Source organism: Terrapene carolina, unplaced genomic scaffold (assembly GCF_002925995.2).
Source record: "Terrapene carolina triunguis isolate 2854851 unplaced genomic scaffold, T_m_triunguis-2.0 Scaffold165, whole genome shotgun sequence".
Taxonomy (NCBI): domain Eukaryota; kingdom Metazoa; phylum Chordata; order Testudines; family Emydidae; genus Terrapene; species Terrapene triunguis.
In genome coordinates this window covers 672,486-692,812 of record NW_020664516.1, presented here as the reverse complement: position 1 = coordinate 692,812, position 20,327 = coordinate 672,486, and the positions used below count along the sequence as shown (strand labels likewise).

The following is a 20,327-nucleotide window of genomic DNA, read 5'->3' as shown; positions in this document are numbered from 1 at the left end:
AGAGCCACTGCCTTAAGACATTGGGTCTCTCCGTTAGTTCTCTGCAGATTCATTTAGGAGCAGTCTGTGCTTTTCATCCCCCTATCAACAGCCACACTATCTTCACTCATCCCACGACTAGATTCCTGAAGCGACTTCTGAGATCCTTCCCACCATTAGTGAAGCCCAACACCTGAATGGGACGGCAATCTCATTCTTTCGTCTCTCACCAAACATCCCTTCAGTCACATGTGCTGTGTCCTACTTCTTGATGAAAGTTGCCTTCCTAGTTGCCATCACATCAGCCAGAAGAGTCAATGAGCTGGAGCAGGCCCACCATACACCACCTTCCATAAAGAGGAGGTCTCTCTTTGCCTCCCCACCCCCCGCTCCCCAATTCACCCTAAAGCAATTCCAGAGTTTCACATGAGTCAAACCATCCACTTATCGATATTTTTTCTGAAACTGTATGCTTCTGATGAGGAGAGGACACTTCAGTCTCTGAACATCTGAAGAGCACTGGTCTTTTATCTGCAAAGAACAAAAGCACTTAGACACTTAGACTTTTTGTTACCATAACAGAGATCAAGGGTTCAAGCTGTATCTGCGCAGACTTTTTAAATGGATGTCTGGCTACATTATCCTTTGCTACCAACTAGCTCACGTTCCCTGTCCCCCAGAGGGGGTGAGGGTCCATGCCACCTGAACACAAGCAATCTCTGCAAGTCATACCTCTACTGAAGAGATGTAGGGCAGCTAGCTGGAGCTGCATGCACATCTTCACAGGCCATTATACTTTGGTCCAGTCTTCTACTACAGATATAGCTGTGGGGACAGCAGTGTTAGTCAGCCATCACTTCTGCCTCCTCGCACCTACCTCCTGTATGACTTCCCTTGCTAATCTCCCACATGTGGAATACACATAGGGACCATCATTCCAAGAAGAAATGGAGGTTAGTGACTTGTAACTGGAGGTTCTTCAAGCTGTGTGGTCACTGTCTGTATTCCACTACCTGCCTTCTATCCCTCTGCTGCAGATCATAACTGGATTTGCGGTGGGAGAAAGAACTGGAGAGGCATTAGTCTGCACTGCCCTTTATATCCTTGGTTCAGAGCATGAGGAGAACTGCACATGTGCAGACCAACGGACACTGCTTACTAAAAATCTCTGGACTTAGGCATATGGTGCCCATGCATACCCATGTGTGGAATACAGATAGGGACCACACATCTCCACAAACCTCCAGTTACAGGTAAGTGATGCATTTTCAGTGTCAGTAACACAGGGAAGTTTTTGTAATGAGTGTTTGAACATTTCCTTTTGACTGGGTGTGTTCTCATTATGTGGAAGCCGCTTATCGTGTTTTCGTTGGCAATTTCCATCAGGCTAAGCGGCGAGTACTCTCTTTGGTGTAAAGCTTTAGGTTGGATCAGAATTACAGGCTTGGGTTGAGACAATTTAATATTTTGGCTGTTCAGTTCCAAAAACTTGTATATTTCTCTCCACTTAACTCTTGGCAGAAGCAGGAAATGCAAAGTTGATGCTGTTGTGTATAAGTTAATGATCGTAGAAGTAGAGAGCAAAAAGATTTGGAAATAAAATTAAATGTGCTCTTAATATGAATTTCTTAAGAAAGGAGTGACATCAGATGGGGGCCTCAGTTACCTACCAGCACAACCCAGCATATTTAAGTCACTGTCTGGAAAAGGGGATTATTACCTGGGGTGGATACAATTCGATTCTTTGGTGGGGGCATAAACCCCTGGTTACGTTCACTCACAGGCTTACCTTTAGGACCCTGCCCCATCACACTTTCCCTATGGTTAAATTCTGATTTCCTGAGGAGACGTGGAATGACTGGTATGCTTTCCTCTTCCCTCTTTAGTGCCTGAGCGAGGGAGCGCTCTCTCCAGATGGGACTGTCTTGGCCACAGCAAGCCACGATGGCTATGTCAAATTCTGGCAGATCTACATAGAGGGGCAAGATGAGCCAAGGTAACTTAAGAAGCAGAAAAGAAGGGCTGGGTCGTGGAACGGAGGATAACTGGAGCTTCCTCTGGCTGAGAGGGAGAAGTTCAGCTCTTGGGGATTCCTTGTCTGATTCCTTCTCAGACCATGAGGAGGACCTGTAGGGCTAATGTGTATACAGCACCCTAGCATTGCAGAGCATTTTAGAATTGCTGAGTATTGTAGGATGTGCTCAGCACTTCTAAAAATGAGGGAGGGGAGGGAATCAGTTTACTGCTGGTGAAAGGTTCACTTGCTCTCGCTGGAGACAGAAGTCCTGTCCATAGAACAGGAACGGCCCGGGCAATGGGGCAGAGCCAACGTCGTCCTACTGAACTGCTGTCACAGAAATCCGAGAGGGGGAGCTCAATCTCCATTATCCATTCTGGTTCTAGATGCTCCATGCAGACGCCCATCATTGTGGTATTTTTTGTGGCATAGTCCCTTGTCCACTGCCAACTGGACTTGTTTCACGCAGGCCAGCAAACTGCCATCGGGCGATAACTCTTGATCACGGCTGACTTGGGCTCAGTTCAAACCGGTGACTGAGTAATGAAGGCTGTGAATTGTTCAGAACCCTTCTATTTCTGCTAGTTTTGATGTACTTGTCCCCTCTTCTCTCTGGTTCTCTCCTAGGTGCCTGCATGAATGGAAGCCCCATGACGGCAGGCCGCTCTCCTGCCTGCTCTTCTGTGATAATCACAAAAAACAAGACCCAGAGTAAGTCTTGGTCCTGGACTTTGAGCCGCAGGATGTAGCAAACCCTCAGCTCCATAGGTTTAAGACAGGATCCTTGTACTTGCATTTACACACACAGTACTCCACTATTGTAGCAGCAAGCGGACCGTGTCCTGTACGGAATGAGCTGCTCTCTCCGACCGGGGAGTAGTTGGGGCTCAGTGAGGCAGTGCAAAATTGTCCTATTCCTAGAGTCAGTTCTTGGGTGTGGAGAACTCGTCAGTGAAAGTGCGTCTAGGTAGAATGATACGTTTAGGCTAGTGCTGTTGATCAGCCCAGCCTGGCTTACTCTGTCTCAAGCTTCTATCGTAGTTCCTGCTTCCGACCCTTTCTGACATTTGGCTGGGGTCTTACTGATTCCCTAGAGAGCAGGGCCTCAGAAGGTGTGCCAGGTTCTAACCTGCCCATGGTGCAGAAACTGCCCTGGGAGTGTGGGACATTACTGGCCAAGTTTAGCCATAGGCAGCCTCTGAGCAGTGTTCCTGCAGGAGGCGCTTGCAGGGAGGGGCTACGCCTTCTTACAGCATTCCTTCCCGAGACTTCTCTGTTGTGCCTTCAGGGTTCCTTTCTGGAGGTTTCTCATCACTGGAGCGGATCAGAACCGAGAGCTGAAGATGTGGTGCACCGTTTCTTGGACCTGTCTGCAAACTGTCCGGTGAGTGGTGATACACCTAGACCTGCAAGCTAGGTCTCTGGGAGGTGGGGCTTAGTCTGAAGATTCCACAGGTTCGAGCAGAACTCAGAGACCTATTAGGATCCTGGCAATATAATTACTCTGCAGAGGAAGAGGCTGTCAGCGATCTACAATGTAGTCTGTTCTAGTCCCACCTGGAGCCTCTTCCTATGTCAAATGACCATAATGTGACAGCCTCTGCTAATGTCAGTACTGTGGTGAGCTCTGTGCCAAATGGATCTGGGTGTCCCATGGCTGATAGCCGGGCTTGCGGGGTTTGACCCTGAACAGCTTTGCTCGGTCATCTTTGCTCAGGTCTGTAGTGTACAGATGTACCCAGGGTCCCAGGAAAGCATTCTGGAGCCGACGCATTGTCTGTATAAATAGTGACTGCTCGCTTCGTCCGGTGCGGCGAGAGTTCCAGCATCTCTTCCCCTGTCGCTTTGTCTGCCTAGTGTTGTGTTACTGGGGCAGCACAAGACTGCTCTGGGGAGCCAGCCAGCACTGAGAACGGCTGCCCAATCCTGTGTGCTCCATCCCCCCCAAAGCTGCTGTCTGCTGGGGGATCATGGGCCCTGGAAGCAGCTCCAGTGGATGCAGACGTGAGAATCACCCTCCTTTGGAATCTCCCTGCCGCAACCCACTGAGTAGAACACAGCTGAGTGCTGAATGGTTACCCTGTACTCCAGTGGTGGTGTGCTTTGCCCAGCTGGTCTCTCAGCTGCTGGGCTGTGTTTTAGCCCAGGATCCCTCTTCTTACTAGCCTGGCATCCCCGTTTAAACACTTTAGGCCCATAGTTAGGGGAGATTTTGTTCTGCCAGTTCCCCTCCCGTGTTTGCATGGGGTTCCATCACTTCGGTTACCGGAGGCAGCGGAAAATCTGACCGGCACCGTGCTAAGCTGTTCTTAGTCGAACTGGAATGCTGTGCCATAGAGGCCTTCAGTTGTGCTAATGGCTCTCGCCTTCTGTGTATTCTCTCCTGTTGCGGAACCCAGCTTTTCCCCTGACATCTTCAGTTCCAAGAGTGTTCCCCCCAGTCTGAAAGCCTGCCTGGACCTCTCTGCCGAATTCCTGATACTGAGCGACGTGCAGAGAAAAGTAGGTGGCTCCCACTTTACTGGCTGCTTCAGCCACGCTGGGTGGAGGGAGATCGGGACTCCCGTGCAGGCACCGCAACTACGGCAGGGCTGGCTGCACTCGCTGCTGAAAAGAGGCAAAGTCGGCCTGCACCATTTCATTGTAAGGTGGAGAATGGTTCTGCTGGTGCTGCCTGGGCCGAAAGGGGCCTTGAGCGAGGCACGGGATTAATGCTGGTGTTAAAGTAAAAATTCTCATTTGAGAAGGAAACTGACCCCCAGTGCTGTAATGTTTCGACTGAGCTCCTCAAAGCCAGGTGACTCCGAGATATGCTCTTGCTCTGTCATTAACCCCTCCGCCCCAGGGTGCCTGTCTAGTGGCAGGGCTCTCAGCGTGGGGCATCAGATGTACTCTGCTGTAACGGGGTGGCGGGAAAGACACTGGCTTTCCTTCATGTTTAAGCTCCTTGCTTTTAGGAGGACAGAGAGAGCAATGCCAAGTAACCACTGCTTGGCAGCAGCACAGCTATCTCAAAGCAGAGACACTGCTTTGCTTTGAGAGGTCTGTTGGTTCTCGCTGGACCTGGCCTGTTACGCTGGTGGTTGGGGCGGCCTTGATATCTAGTGGGAAAGCCCAGGTGTTGCTGTAGCCCAGTACAGGGGCTCTCTTCTTCCCCTCTATGCGTCCAGTTTGGGGCCCTGTGACAATCATGGACTTTTAAAAAACACTTTCAGCAGCTTTGCAGGTGAATGTTCGAGTTTCATAGGATATCGTGGTGGCCGAGTGCCCCCCAGACTGCTGCGATTTTTCCAACAGCCACCAGGTGGAAGCAGACATCCCTGCTAAGACTGCTGCCTGTGGGCAGTCAGTGGGCTGGTCCCATTCTGGAGGACAGTGGGGAGGTGGCAGGTCAGTTGTCTCATCACATGGTGCCAGCCACTCCAAGCTGGGTCAGGGATCAGGGCCAGGCTAGCTCCGTGCCCAGGCTGCCACTGCTGCTTCCTGTCCGGCTGGCAGGGAGAAAAGGGTGGCACTGACAATGTGGCATCTAGGAGCCCCCTCCCACCCTCCAGCACAACCCGGAGGAGACAGCACAGGCTGGTGAGGAGCTGAGACCAGGATCCCTCCCCCCAGCCCGATCACTCTGCCAGGGCAGGGCTTCCGCACACAGCTGCTTGTGTGCAAGCAGCAGCAAGGGTGGCTACAGTGGGGGGATTGATCTGGTCTTGCTCCCGGGGTGTCTTCTCGGGGGCTGCTGTGGGGCGGGACGGGCTGGGGCTCCTAATCACCACATTGTCAGTGCTGTCCCCTCCCCCATGCCAGCTGGACAGGAAGCCTTAGGTGTGGCCTGGGCCAGAGCTCAGTGCAGAGTACCCTCAACTGGGCTGGCCCATGCCATGTGGTGAGACATGCTTCCTCCTCCCCCCCAGGATAGCACCATGCCGCCCCCCCGACCCACCTGCCTGCTTCCACCTCCCCGCTGCTGGAAAAATCACAGTATTGGGCTAATTTGGTGATTTCTGTGCCGTCCATGAAATTGTAACTTACACGGGACTTGAGCCCTGATGTCCTGGGCTGGGGTAGCAAGCCTGGATGCGCTCTGATCGTTTTGTTGAAGGCGTCTGGGGTGGGAGGAAGGAGGCAGAATTTAGATAGTGGAACTTAAGGTTTTGTTAAGCTAATTAAAACTTAATACTTTGTCACTAACGATAGGCGTCAGTGGGGATGCTGCATTGGCAATTGGCAAAAATGGGACATACTGTAGCCAGATCTAGATCCCATGATGATGGGTGACAAACACCTAGACAGGTACCTCTCTAATAGAGAGGGGCAGCTCGTGGGGACTACACTTCCCAGCATACATTGCGCCACCTGGATCCAAAGAGCTTTGCCTGGCTCTGGTAAGCTGTGTGTGGCATTCTGGGAGGTCATGTGGGAGCTATTCTTGGGTACAAGGGGAAGGCTGGTGGTGCGTTCTTTGTAGAACTCTCTGACCACACCTGGCAGTCTGCTGCCAAAGCCCCAGCGACTTGGGTTGTTGCAGGGTGTTTCTGGTGCTCTGCTTCCAGGTCCTGTATGTGATGGAGCTTTTGCAGAACCAGGAGGAGGGCAGAGCTTACTTCAGCTCCATCTCGGAGTTCCTCCTCACCCACCCGGTCCTGAGCTTCGGCATCCAGGTGGTGAGCCGCTGCCGGCTGCGGCACACGGAGGTCCTCCCAGCTGAAGAGGAAAGCGACAGCCTGAGCACAGGTGAGCGGCGAGGGGCAACCAACCCTTGTTTCTGAGGAGGCTCTGGGGACTGCTTCCTGGTGACACAGCCGGAATATATTAGTGAGAAACTCCCTTGATGAGCTGGCAGTGCTGGAGAACAATACTGACCTGCCTAGAGCGGCCCAGATTTGAGGGGAGGAGGATGGGCTCGTGGCTAGGGCACAGGGCTTAGGATCGCTGGGTGACTGCTACTGGGATCCCTCTAGATGCCTCCCTTTCGCCCTCTGGCATGGCGCTCGGAGAAGCGGAGGGGGCATTCCCACGGATCTGTGTGGTGTGAGCGCACAGGCAGGAGGTGGCTGTTTAAAGCAGGGGCAGAGTCCGAAAGAGCGCGAGGGGATTTTAAGTGCCGTTTCACTGAGATCTGAATGAGCACAAGGGAGCGCTCCGCCTCAGGGCCTGTGCTACCCGAGAGCTTGAGGCCTAAGGACATGTGCAGCCCCCCATGCTGCAGCCCACTTCCTAGTTCTTGTCTCTCTTCCAGAAGGGGCTCAGGGGGCTGGGGCTGTGGAATCGGCGGCGGGTGTGCTGATCAAGCTCTTCTGCGTCCACACCAAGTGAGTATATGCATAGGGCGTGGTTCGGACAGCTGGCCTGCTCGTCCCAGTGCGCACCTTCCTTCCTAAAACCCCCTTGGCCATCAGGGTCACTAGCTGTTCTCTGCTTGCGGGGGGGATGTCATCACCCACTGTTTCCGCACATCCCCCAGTCCTGTCCCTCAGTATGAAACCCACCGGAGCAGTCGACACGGAGAGTATCCTTGGCCTGGGAGGCCTCAGGCCTGACTGGGTAGTGGGTCCTAGGTCTCTTCCTAGCTCCGTTTAAAATGCTTCCCGTGTCTTTTCCTGTGGACTCTCGAGCTGTGAGCCTTTGCACAATGTGTCAGCAGCTGAACGTTTCTGCTGACTTGGGGGCCAGGACTGGCTGGGTTAGTGCTGACCTGCCATGTGGCTGCCTGGGGCTTGAGTCTGGACAGCTTTCAGGTGTGGTCAGCACAGGAAGGGCTGAGCTGAGGCGGGGCAGCACTGACTGGGGACTCCCACTTCGTCCTTAATAGGCAGAAAATACTAAAGCGCTTTCCAGGACCAGCTCCAGGAAGGGGAATCGCTGCGATTTATGGCTCTGTGGCTGATGTGTGAACTAACCCAGCATTTTGGAACGTTACAGGGCCCTGCAGGATGTGCAGATCCGATTCCAACCTCTTCATAGTCCAGATGTGGCTGCACCGATCCCTCCCCACGGCTCCCATGAAGATTTCGGTAAGGCCCTTCAGTCGGGGGTTCTGGCCAGAACCATCTGGTGCTTTGAGCTTCCCGGCATCGTGTCTCCATCATTGCTGGCAGCCTCAGCGAGGTTGGAAGGGATGTTTGGTGGGCTCCTGACTTTGTTACCCCGAGGGCATCCTGACTGCTGAGCTGGGTGTGGGAGGCCTGGCAGGTTAAAGAGCTGAGGCCGAGCACAGAGCATGTTCAGCGATGAAGGTGCTTGGTGTGCTCTGTGGGGCCCCCTCTGGCTGGTCTGGGACTTCCTCCTGGGGAAGCTGCGCTCAGGCAGGACAGGTCTCGGTGAGGAGGGCAGAGGAGGGATTGACGGCTGGCCCCAGGTGGGTATATTGCCCTGTATTGCTGCTGTGCCACTCAAACCCATTTGCAGGGAAGCTTGCGTGTGGATCACATGCCCTCCTTGGCATGCGCCCTCTTCTCTGGCAAAGGCCATGAGTCTGTTCCTCCTCCATCAGGCTGCTTCCGTGCCCTGACTGTGACAGCCGTGGGCTGCCAGTTCAGTTCTTTGGCGCCTGGACTGGTGGAAGTGGTATAACTCGTGCTTTGTAGGAATAAAACCCTCCCTGCCTGGCTCCTTTGGAAGCTCTCTAAGGTTAATTTGTACGTATCTCTCTAAAGCGTTTCCAGACCACCTGGCTGACCTGGGCGCAGAAGGGCTGGGATCGGAGAAGGGGTCCGTCCATGGCTCCCAACCAGACTTACGGCGCATTGCAGACCTGCCTGTGCCAGCGGATTTTCTTGCCCTCTCCAACGATGCCAAACCCAAGCTGATGACCCCAGATGCGTTCATGACCCCAAGCACATCTCTTCAGCAGGTAGCCGGATGTGATGGGTGGAGCCAGTGGGGAATGTAGGGGACGGTCTGGGATTTTACACGCTGAGGAATCCCACCTGGACTGTGATAACTCGGGTAGTCCAGATAATCTGGTGTACAAACCATAGGAAGCGCTCAGAGCTCTTGGCCTTTTCTTACCCTTTGCAGTTGGCTTATGGAAAGTCCACCAGGAAATCTTGGCTCCTAGGACCAAACAACCTGAATCCCAGAGGTTTCCTGCAAGGCTTCTTTTGGGGGAGGAAACTGCAGTACTTCCTGCTTCTCGCGGGGTTGAGATGCAAATACAGTAATGAGGAAGGGAGCCCAGAGCTTAGCAGCGTGGGCTGTGGCACCTTAAAATGCCAGGCTGACCCAAGCTAATGCTGAGAGAGACCTGCAATGAGCAGCAGGAAGATGGGACCTGAGCATCTTTGGTGCAAGACCCGTCCGCAAACCAGTGAGCTGGCGGTGTGGCAGCGTGTTCTGGCTTTGTGGGGTTTAGCTTCTGGGGTGGAGATCCCCTCCCAAGGGCTGTGTGCAATGGCTGCCCCTCTCTGAAGTGGCTTGGTTGTGCTCCCCAGAGCTTGTCTTTATTGCTGCTGGCTGCTCAGAGAGGACTCTCGGTCTGCAGAGCTGGCTTGCTTTAGAGGTGCCGGGGAATCTGCACCATTGCCCAGCAGGCTTTAGTGTGTGTTGAAGAAACAAGCCCATTTTTCAGACTCTCTTCTCTGGCCAAGTAGCAGGGAAAAGCCCCATGTTGCTAAATGGCTGAGGGCGCCCCAGTTGGCACAGCGTCACTCCCCCAACTCTTGGCAGTGCCCGCAAGGCCAACCTCATTAGGGAGCATGACAGAGGGCATGTGTGCAGCCTGGGAAGCCACTGGAGAGCGCACAGTTCAGTTGAATAATTTCTGTGCCTTTTCTTCTGGGTGAGACGACTCAGGTTTTGCTTTCACTTCTGCGACGTCTCTCGTACCAGGGAATGAGCACTCCCCAGGACCGTGCTCCAGCGTGATAGGCCTTTCCGCTCTCTCATCCCTAGCGTGGGGAGTCATCCCAGTGGTGGTTCGGTTTGCGAAGGTGGGGCTCTTACGCTCAGCCTCTTGTCTTTAGCGATCCAAAACCGTTTGTTTCCTCCATGTCTCTGTGTATCAGAGCTTTGCCGGGGCAGCAGGAGGAAACAGACTGGATCTGATGCTTCCCCTCAATGCTCCCTCACGTGTAGAACCAGTGGCTCTGCAGCATGGGTCTGTGAGGTGTCTCTGGAGCGTGCCCCACTGACACTTTGGGGTGCTGCTTTGTCTTGGTGCCAGATGTACTGCCTCATGCTGATGCAAAACGCTGGCTGTGAGGAGTGAGGTATAACATTCTCCCCTGTCTTCCTGCACAAGCTCTGGAGATGTTCCCAGGTCGCTGTGCATGTCACTGGGTGACCTGGCTGGTGCTGCGTGTTGTCCCCAGTGCTCAGACTGCAGCGAGGGCTGGCTGGTGTGATGCCAGTGTGACAATGGCTACATGGCGCCGCTTGCCACATTGAGCAGCTCGACCACGGTGTTCTGGTTTTAGAAGTGTGGATTCTAACCTGTCTCTTATGGAAGGTTTGTAGCTGTCTGTCTACACCTGGGCAGACGCTTGAAATGGTTCTGAAACCAAGGCCTGAAGCCACTCGTGGCCATTCTCCTAGTTAGAGTTTCAGAAGTTCGTTGTACTACCCCTAAACAGGGTAACTCCTGCTGGTTACCTCTTCCTCTTAATTTCTTGTCTGGAAGATTCCACGGTCCTTCATTAGCATTTGGTTCAGACTTATGAGTGAACTTACATCCAATACTTAATCTACGTGGAAATAGATGGAGAAACAGCTCTTCTCTGGAGGAAAACCTGTTTTTCACCTTTGCCGATCACCAGTCCTTAGGCACAGACTTTAAGAACTTCATTTTCAGTGTACATACGTTACTCCTCTCACACCATCCATACACATTTTGCAATAATATTGATGCCCAGTGTGAGACAGGGTTTTGTGAGAGACCTCACATGACACACTTTGGTGAACTTGAATGAAAATACCAGACCCAGGGGATTCCTTATGCACCCCTTTTGCCCTCTGCCCCTTGGACTCAAGATGTCCCTTGGTCACACTGAAACTGTAACAGCAATGGTCAGACATACCCATCCCATAGAAGGTGACCAGCAGTCCCCCATTAGTTCATTTAGATGCTTCTCTCTACCCGTTGGCAGCACTTATCTAAGTCAAGGCCAAGCCACTTGGCTTCCATCCAGGTCTGTTCCTGTAGCAGGTGCGGGGAGAGCCCAGGGACCACGCTATCCAGGATGGACGAGGGGATGTAGATCTGAGTGTTGGGCACCTCCTAGTGGAACAGCTTATCTCCTTCTCCTCTAGCAGCTGCGTGTGTGTGAACAGGAGGGGTGACAGGGCTGAGCCCTGCCGAACTCCACCTGTGAGTGCTCTGCAGCAGGGAAAGCAAGTAGAGAGGAAAGGAGCAAACTCCCAGAAGGACCTTTCCATCCGATCCGCAGTTGGGTCTCCAAAACCTCATGCCCAGTTCTGTCAAAGGCCACGAAGGGGCCCGGTCCTTGACTGGTGCCCTAGGCACATCTGGAATCTTGGGAGAGTCTGTCACCTTCTTCACGCTCCATAGTGGGACTGTGGAGGGAGCCAGGAGTTGCTCAGGGAGAGGTCTAGCGGCAGAGCCTCCTCTCAAAGCATGGATCTGTGTTTGTGCTAGATTGCCATGTCGCCGGGAAGCAGCGTCAGTTCCCTGACTGCAGTCACAGCCATGAGCAGCGCTTCCGTCACTGACCCCGCTGTGCCCAGGTAAGTGGAGCCAGAGTGCGTGTCCTTCCCAGCCGAGTCGGGCCCCATCTGCAGAGCAGGCTGGCGCTCCAGACACTCTACGGCAGCACTGAGTGAACCTGCCTCCTTCCCTGTGGCGCAGAGGCAGCCTGCTCTGTTTCCTGCCTCGGAGAGGTTCTCCCACTGCACCGCTGCTCGGTTGCTCTCCCTGCTCCTCCGGAGGGAGTGTTGCGGTTTGCGAACAGTGAAGGCTGCAGACCCCAAGGACAGAGAGGCATTACTGGGAGTCTGAGGGACACTTAGACTGAACATCAGGCACAGCTTCCTGGTGGTGAAGAGTATAATAGGATAGAAGCCTCAGTGCTTGGGCAAGGACAAATCCTGCTGTGTCCTGTTCTCCTCCCCCAGAGATGGGCTAGACTAGAGGATCATAGAAGAATCATAGAAGATTAGGGTTGGAAGGGACCTCAGGAGGTCATCTAGTCCCACCCCCTGCTCAAAGCAGGACAAACACCAACTAAATCATCCCAGCCAAGGCTTTGTCAAGCCTGACCTTAAAAACCTCTAAGGAAGGAGATTCCACCACCTCCCTAGGTAACCCATTCCAGTGCTTCACCACCCTCCTAGTGAAAAAGTTTTTCCTAATATCCAACCTAAACCTCCCCCACTGCAACTTGAGACCATTGCTCCTTGTTCTGTCATCTGCCACCACTGAGAACAGCCGAGCTCCATCCTCTTTGGGAACCCCCCTTCAGGTAGTTGAAGGCTGCTATCAAATCCCTTCTCAGGATCTGACCCCCTGAGTTCCAACAGACTCCCTCTAGCAAGGTTGTGAAGCTCTTCTGTTCAGTCCCTAGTCTAGGAAGAGTGGTCATGCCGAGGGAAGGTCTCCTGTTGGGTGGGAGGAACCACAGAGCTTGGGGGACACTGGGTAAACCGGGGCCAGGCGCTCCTGCATTGACCAAGAGCAGCAGGAATCGCAGTTCCTGAGCTCAGGGGCTCTGCCTGAACCAACCCTACGAAATCTGGTGCTCAGCTCTTTCCATCTCCCTGTATAGGCCATCTGAGGACCTGACTTTGAGCCCAAAGATGCAGTTGGACACCAGCCTGACGCTGAGCAGCAGTAGCAGCAGTCTCCAGACGAGTCCTAGGAACCATTCGGTCCTTATCCCTGGACTCCCTGACAAGCTGACCCCAAAGGCCCCTGTCCCGGTAAGGCTCCCAGCACTGTTGGCACATGGTAACTCTCCCTTTCTTTCCATGATCCTCTGCCAGCTGGAATGCACCAGGGTGACCAGGCTGGCCCATCCGAGTGGCTGGCAGGTTTGGTTCCTGTTGTTGGCTGGAAGGTGCTGCTGTGTCAGCACGTGTCGTCGCAGATTGCCTGTCCGTAAAAGCCACGGCTTTAAAAATGGGGGCAGCTCTAGCACAGGGTCACTTTTCTTATTCCATCATCAGCGACGTTAGGAGCAGTCACTCCCCATGCTAGGAGACTGGTCGCTGAGTGGAAGGGAGTCAAGGAAGCACCCCAGGGAAAGCTACCAGACACTCAGAGGAAACACAGGTTGCTCTGACGTTGTCCATTTCCTGAGCGGGATTACACTGAAATCCGAGCTGAGTCTGCTGCTGCCTGTGCTTTGGGCCTGCAACAAGAAGTTCCTCTTTTAAAATGTTTCTGCCCCTGCGACTGTAGGAAAGACCCCGTGAAATTGATTGTAGCCAGTAAAACAAACGGAAAGAGGAACATCTCCTCAAATCTCTTTCAGTTCTGGAGACTTTAGATGTCACTTGTGACAATCAGTCTGAAATCTTCAACTGGAAACAGGTGTTTTAAGCTGATGCCCCTTTAGCTAGTGTGTCTTGCCTCTTTGGTGAGAGAAACGTGAAATCTTAGACCCGGTCCTGCGGGCACTTACGTACGTGATTCACCTGTGCAGTCCCCTGGACCTCTGGGGCTGGCGGTGTTATGTGCTGAAGTGTTTGCAAACCCTGACTCAGTGCAGTGTGACCCCGGTTAGTGAATGCTGCTCCCAACGGAGTTAACAGCACACAGGAAGGACAGAGTTGTCCTGCTGGGCAGCTGGGTCTGTGCTGGCGGGTAGTAGGGGTGCTGGAGCGGTAAAGGATCAGAATGCAATCAGGCCCAGATGTCGGGGGCCTCCCCCATCTGCCTGGCTCCTCAGCAGCCCTGTCCTGGGGGCACAGCAGTAGTAAGGCCAGGAGGGGGTCTCGCCGCTCTCTGCCCTGAAGGCTGGCTGGCATGAGGTGCTGAGGGTCCTTGAGACGGCTTGTGTGGTTTGGGTGTCTGCATTACAGTGAACGTTGGCTTGTTTATATTGGTCAGGTCACTCCAGCAAACCCCCCTCTGGCTCTGGAGCTGCAGGAAGTGGAGCCCCTTGTGGTAGCCCAGGCCTCACCCACCCGTGAGCGCTCCCCGGACGTCATTTCCTCGGCCTCCACGGCCATGTCCCAGGACATCCCAGAGATCGCCTCTGAGACGCTGCAGCGCAGCTTTGCCGCAGCCCCGGCCGGGCTCCCTGCAGAGGTGCTGGAGCCCAACCACCATGCGGACAGCATGGCCTCGGCCGCCTCGGCCTTGCACTTGCTGTCCCCGCGGAACCGGCACAGCTCCGAGCACAGCCAGCACTCCCTCGACATGGCCCCCGTGGAGGTGGACAGGCTGACCACACCCTCGTTACTGGAGACTGCTTTAACTCAGGAAAATGCATCTTCCAACAGCGTCGTGAGCCAGCCGTGGCCAGCGGCCCCCGACATCACCAGGGAAACCAGGAACAGCATAGCAGACAGGTAACCGGCTGGGCGAGCTTTGCTCTGCTTTACTTGGGGGCACGTTCTTAGCCATGTCCAGTTGGCACGTTGGTGGAAAACTGGTGTTTCAGGGCCTTGGCCGTCCCTCCTTTCAGAGCCCCAATACGCTGCTTCTCTCTGCACCCGACTTTGTAGGCTCAGCATCACTGTCCCCCACCTCCAGGGCAGTTTTAACATGCACCCCTACTCTGCAACAGGGACTCCAGGATAACAGGGGGGCGTCTGTTTCTCGCCCGCTGCGGCTCAAAGGAGCTCAGCGCCTTAACCCTTTTTCTAGCTGCCAGCCCCGCACACTTACCCTGGGTTCTCAAAGTCAAGTTGGGGGCTTTCCATCTTGTGCATGACCAGCAGAATGAAGGTTGTGCAGGCCAAATTCTGCTCCTGGCAACACCTGTGCAGCCCTGTTGGGGGGACCTGATGGGCACTCGGGAGCCAGTTCTGCTGCCAGTGCACGAGATTGACGAGTCTCTCACCTGTGACTGGGCTGGCTCGGCAGAGCCAGCCGTAACAGAGACGCCAGACAAACTTAGTCCCTGAAGCGAGTAGCTGTGATTGATGCACGTGGCGAAGCAGGTCGGAGGGCGCATCTGCCTGAGCTGGGAAGCACAGAGATGTAGCCCGAGAGAAGGGTTATGTGTAGCCATGTCTTGGAGACAAACTCTTCCAGCCCAAGCAGCTGGGGGTGTTCCCTGCAGGTCTGGAATGTCGAGACTGGCCAGATCCTACCTCCTCTGGCAGGAGTGGAGCAGAATGTCCTGATTTGTCCCCAGGCCTCTCATAGATTGGGAGGCAGCACCTCCCAGGGCCAGCCCTGCAGCCTCCATCCTTCTGAACGAGGCCAGCAGCCTGCCAACACCGCTCCTTAATAGACCAGAGACGTCCCCCGAGTTACAGGAGACACAGCCATCCTTCCACCCTGGACCTCCACGCTGCTCTCATGTCGGACATGTCGGCTGTCTGGATCCAGGGTGCGAGTTTAGAAAAGTCTTGCCAGGGTGGCTGGTTCTCCTAGTCCCCGACTCCAGGCCTTGTAACTTGCTGCACTCTGTAGGCACGCCAGTGTCCAGGCAACAGCCTCTTGCTGTTACCACTGATGCACAGAGTCTGGGGATCTGAAATACTCCCCTGGACAGGTGAAAATGCAACGGCTGGGGGATGCTCTCTACCGTAGTGCACCACCTGCATCTGGGGGAGAGCAGCGTGGTGTTCACTGGTGGTTATAAAATGTGCCCATCCTCCAGGTTGTGAGTTCAATCCTTGAGGGGGCCATTTAGGGATCTGGGGCAAAAAAATTGGTCCTGCTAGTGAAGGCAGGGGACTGGACTTGATGAGCTTTCAAGGTCCCTTCCAGTTCTATGAGATAGGTATATCTCCATATATTATTTTATTATTTATCTACAGACCCGCCCATGCTCTGAAGGGTGTGTGTGATCGCACCCAAGCATCTGACCCCCAGACACTCACTATGCCAGGGCCCGGCTGTCAGACCCCACTGGCTCTGTGAACCCCCCCAGCGGTGTGGGCTCAGAGCCCAGCCTGCTATCAGCAGGCAGTGGAATGAGCAGATAACCAGGCCGGGAGATGTTTTCATGATGGCATTTCCCTTTTCCCCCAGCCCAAGGGATGACATTGCAGAGAAGCACAAGAGCTCTTCCTATCACAGGCACAGCTACCACCTGCTGCAGCATGACAGCCAGGATGCCAGTGCAGAGCAAAGGTACCAGCACGCGCGTCCCCAGCACGGACTCTGTGTCCCTGTCCTTGGCAAGTCTTCATCTGCTTCGCCTCCTGCCCCCCAGCCCTGGCACGAGGGAGGCCGTGAAACCAGTCCTATCCTGATAGCTGGGCTGGCTCGCAAGATGCTATCACCTGGGTTATGCTCTTCAGGGTCAGAGTGCTCGCTGGGTTGCACAGGGGAACGTGGACAGAGCGTGGCTCGTGTCGCTTGGTCCAATCATCAGTGCAAACCAACTAATGGGCACTGTTTGGTGGAGCCCAGCCCTTGAATTTAAAGCAAGGTAGATCAAGAGTACCGTAGGGCACTGCTTTGCTCTCCAAAATCCTGCCCAGTCACGACCCGCCCTTCACCACCAGGGGCTGATCCTACATGCCGAATTCTCACTGCCTTCAATGGGAGAGCTGCAGCCAGAGGCCTGGCAGGGTCAGCCCCCCGTCAGTGCGGAGTTCGGTTACTGCCTGGAATCCCTCGGTCTCTCCACGTTGTGGTTCTCACTGGGTTACGGCACCTTCAGCTTCTCAGCTTGAGAGGTGTGCTGTGCTTGGTCCCCTCCTGAGTCAGCGAATTCGACACTAGGGAGCACTCAGAGACCTCTGCAGCCGGGCCTAATGCAGAGACTACAGGTCCCATCATGCCATACTTCATCTTGATCTGAGCAGCCTGGTTCCTTGGGTCAAGGAGGAGCGCTTCATGCTGGGCCCTGCGGACTCGTCTGGATTGACGACCTGGGTGGCTGTAGGGCAGGGTGGCTCTCCCCACTACTGCTAGCAACCTCCTCTCCCTGGTCTTCTTTTGCAGTGACCATGATGATGAAGTTGCAAGTTTGGCTTCTACATCAGGCGGGTTTGGTGCCAAAGCATCTGCACAGAGGCTGCCTGTGAAGGACTGGAAAGCCAAGGTGTCCCCTCGGGCTTCCCCCAAGCTCAAACGGAAGGGCAAGAAAGATGACGGGTACGCTGGGCTTCCAGGGCAGACAGCTGCGGGACTGGTAGCACAGGGTCACAATCTGAGAAATCCGCTAAGCTAGCCAGCAGTGTCCTAGAGCTGCTGCTGTCTGCTCATGGGGATCTGAGCTTTGTGAGCAGTAACCTGCCAGCCCTGGTGAAAGCGCTGCATTGCCCAGTCAGAGTGGCCATCACAGAGGGGCATGGGAGCAGGCTCTGTCCTGCCCTTCTGGTGGGGCTGCAGGGCCAGCACAGGCTTCAGAAGAACTTGTAGGAGGCAGGTTCATTATGATGAGATGGGAGGGGTACACAGCCTTGTTTCTACTCCTGTGCTGCCCCATGGCAGAGCCCCACTTCGGGGAAGGCTTCTTCAGGACAGTCATTCTCTAAATGTTTTCCAGCACCCAGCATAACAGAGCTCTGATCTGGGTGGCTTCTAGGCCCAACCACAGTGGCCACATGCAGTAACGTCTGGCACCTGCCTGCTGTGTCTGTGTTTGAAAGTTGAGCGTATGAATGTGCTCTGGCTGAAACTTGACCAGCTGAAGGGTCAGCCCATGAGGAGGTGATCGGGTAGCGCAGTCCAATGTGCTACGTCCTGTGTACAGGAAAATCAGTGCAACCTCTTCAAATGGCTTTCTACTCCTGTGCTTTTCATATGGCTCCATGGAGTGGTTTGGAGCTGTCCTTGTGTATGTCGTGACTGCAGACCACAGGCTGGGGCTTTAGATTGCTGGTTGCAGGAAAAGGAGGCAACGAAAAAGGAATCTCTGCTGATAAATGCCATTTTCCTCCCATGCCCCAGTCCTCTTCAGACAGCTGTAGTGCCTGTGGGCCATCCAGGCTGTGAGCTGCCAGCGCACGCCTCCCTCCTGCCAGGTTTGGCTCAACACGGAGTCATGGGTTTGCAGGAGCCAAACTGGTCTCTCCTGCTTAACAAACCAAGTCCGTGTTCTCTTTGTTCAGTCCATATTGCAGCGTGTGGCTCCAGATAGTCATTACAGGCACTCTTTGAGAACTTCAAAATGTGCATCCGATTTTTTTCTATAAGAAACAGAGAAAACGGCCCTCTTGATGTTTGGGCAGATAAGTCAGGGGAATGACTTCTCTGCCCCCAAATTCAGTCAAGGCTGAACAGCCTAGGCTGTGCTCATGCTGTGTGAACATCAGGGGAGCCCAGTGACCTTCAGGCCAAAGGGCCAGGCCCAGTAGGTGCCCTGTGTCAAACCAGCCCATCTAGAGGAGCAGTGTAGGGGGTCCCTTGAGTCTTACTCACTAGGGGTGGTAATTCTTGGCTTTGATACAGTTCTGTACCAACATGAACTCTGTACCCTCCTGGTGCTCTTGTGTTGGTGGTGGAACGAGACAAAAGGGGGACAGATGCTGGATGGTGGGGGGGTGAGAGTTATAGGAGTAATCAAAAGCTCCCACCCAGCTCAGTCAGTGTTGGTGAAAGACTCTGACCCCGAGCTGGGTGCAATTCACATGGTTATGGTAACTCTTCTTTTCATTCCAGGGATGTGACCCAGTCCCCGAGGTCATGTGATCGCCAGGTTAGTCCCAGTGGGGATCCGACGCTCCATCACCTGCTTGCTTGTTAGCCAGCTCACTGATGACTTAAAGGAAAGCCCGTCCCAATTCCCTCAGCGTCTGTTGCGGAGCCGGGGGCCTGTGCTGCGTGAGCAGGCAGGGCATGCCAGCTGTGCTTCGCTGCTCACTAAGGCCCTGCAGAACTTGCTTAGCTCTGTGGCTTGCAGATGGTCTGAGAGGGGTGCCCAGACTTGGTGAAACCAGTGGCTTCCTGTGCAGCTTACCACATCTGATTCGCTTATACATGGTCCTCCTTTTTCCAATCCAACCTGCTCAGCCACGGCTCTGGTATTTGCTCCTGCATGAGATGAATAGAAATCACGTTGAGTGCACCAGCAATGGGAAAACAAGGCATTCCTAGCCCCGTTAGGACAAAGCAGCTCTGGCCTGTTAGAGCTCCTTATCTCTGCTGGTAGCACCTCCATGTCCAATGGAGGGCGTGCTGGGATCACGTTTTAGGTCTCATTGGGATGCCCTTGGAACACTATGAGGGCTCAGCCAGCCTCTCGAGTGGGGTCTGCTGTCTGTAGCGCCGGGTTGGCCTTTGAGATGGCTTCCCTCTAGGTTAAAGCCTGGCTCCCGCTGATGGGCATGAAGCACCTCCGTAGATTCCAAGGTCAGAAGGGACCAATGTGATCATCTAGTCTGACCATCTGGATAATATGGGCCAGAGAACTTCTCCAAAATAACTTCCCCTTCCTCCAGGCATGGAGCTGGCCAGAGCCACTTCCCCTCCTGAGCTAGAGGAAGTGCTATGGTGCTGGCCCTGTGAATGGCGGTGCACCCCCCAAACAATGCATTGCCCCATCGTAAGTGCCTGAGGTCAGCTGTTTAAATCCCGGGGCTTTCCTCTTCTCCGACAGCGGAGACCTACATCCTCGAAGTCTTGTAGGCAGCTGCAGGGATCCAGCGAGGGGCCTAGGCTCTGGTTTGCACATCACCTTTGGGGAGCAAAAGCTTTGGCGTTAGCCAGCCTGGGAAGGGCTGGGTGGGGTTCGCTCCCAACCAGCTCAGTCTCTTAGGTCAGGGAGTCGCCTGGAGGGACCGTGGGGCCTGGTGTGTTTTGCTGTCTCGTCAGTGTGCTCCTGTAAAGGCAAACTGCGGATCCTATTGGAGACGGGGGGAATTTTGCCACTTGGCTTCCTTGAGGCCTGGGCCTGGCCCTGAATCATATCCTGGTTGTGTTGAGCTTTGCTCCTGGGCTTAAGTGATGGGTGAACTGGCCCTGGGTTTCCCTAGCAGGGGCTCAAGCTCTCTGCTGACCACAGTACCGATGCGGTGGCCAGTGGGCACAGAGCGTATCATTTGGCTGCCTTTTCTGCGAACAGGTGACCGCCGAGTGCCAGGATGAGCTGATGTCTCTGCTGCGGAGCCAACAGAGGGAGCTCACGGAGCTGAGACAGAACCAGATGGAACTAATGCAGAGACTCACTGACCACCTGGATGCTGTGCAGAGCTCCCTCATGGGTCACATGGAACGAGTGATTGATTCTCAGCAAGAACAAGAGCGTATCCTTCCTGGCAAGCCCCTCCTGGGGCCAGCGTGCCACGGGGCCGGCCCTTCTGGGGT

At 54.4% G+C, this 20,327-nt stretch overlaps 1 protein-coding gene across 1 annotated transcript in view; it reads left to right on the top strand.

Moving 5' to 3' along the window:
• LOC112103250 (enhancer of mRNA-decapping protein 4) overlaps positions 1–20,327 on the top strand; it is a 56,649-nt gene that overhangs the window by 23,155 nt on the left and 13,167 nt on the right. The window contains exons 8-22 of the mRNA XM_026653818.2: positions 1,866–1,975; positions 2,624–2,707; positions 3,285–3,380; positions 4,396–4,498; positions 6,547–6,727; positions 7,233–7,305; positions 7,916–8,007; positions 8,650–8,846; positions 11,589–11,677; positions 12,715–12,868; positions 14,001–14,464; positions 16,101–16,202; positions 17,022–17,174; positions 18,684–18,720; positions 20,086–20,266. Of these exons, the coding sequence (XP_026509603.1) occupies positions 1,866–1,975; positions 2,624–2,707; positions 3,285–3,380; positions 4,396–4,498; positions 6,547–6,727; positions 7,233–7,305; positions 7,916–8,007; positions 8,650–8,846; positions 11,589–11,677; positions 12,715–12,868; positions 14,001–14,464; positions 16,101–16,202; positions 17,022–17,174; positions 18,684–18,720; positions 20,086–20,266 (2,116 nt within the window). The remainder of the gene's footprint in view (positions 1–1,865; positions 1,976–2,623; positions 2,708–3,284; positions 3,381–4,395; positions 4,499–6,546; positions 6,728–7,232; positions 7,306–7,915; positions 8,008–8,649; positions 8,847–11,588; positions 11,678–12,714; positions 12,869–14,000; positions 14,465–16,100; positions 16,203–17,021; positions 17,175–18,683; positions 18,721–20,085; positions 20,267–20,327) is intronic.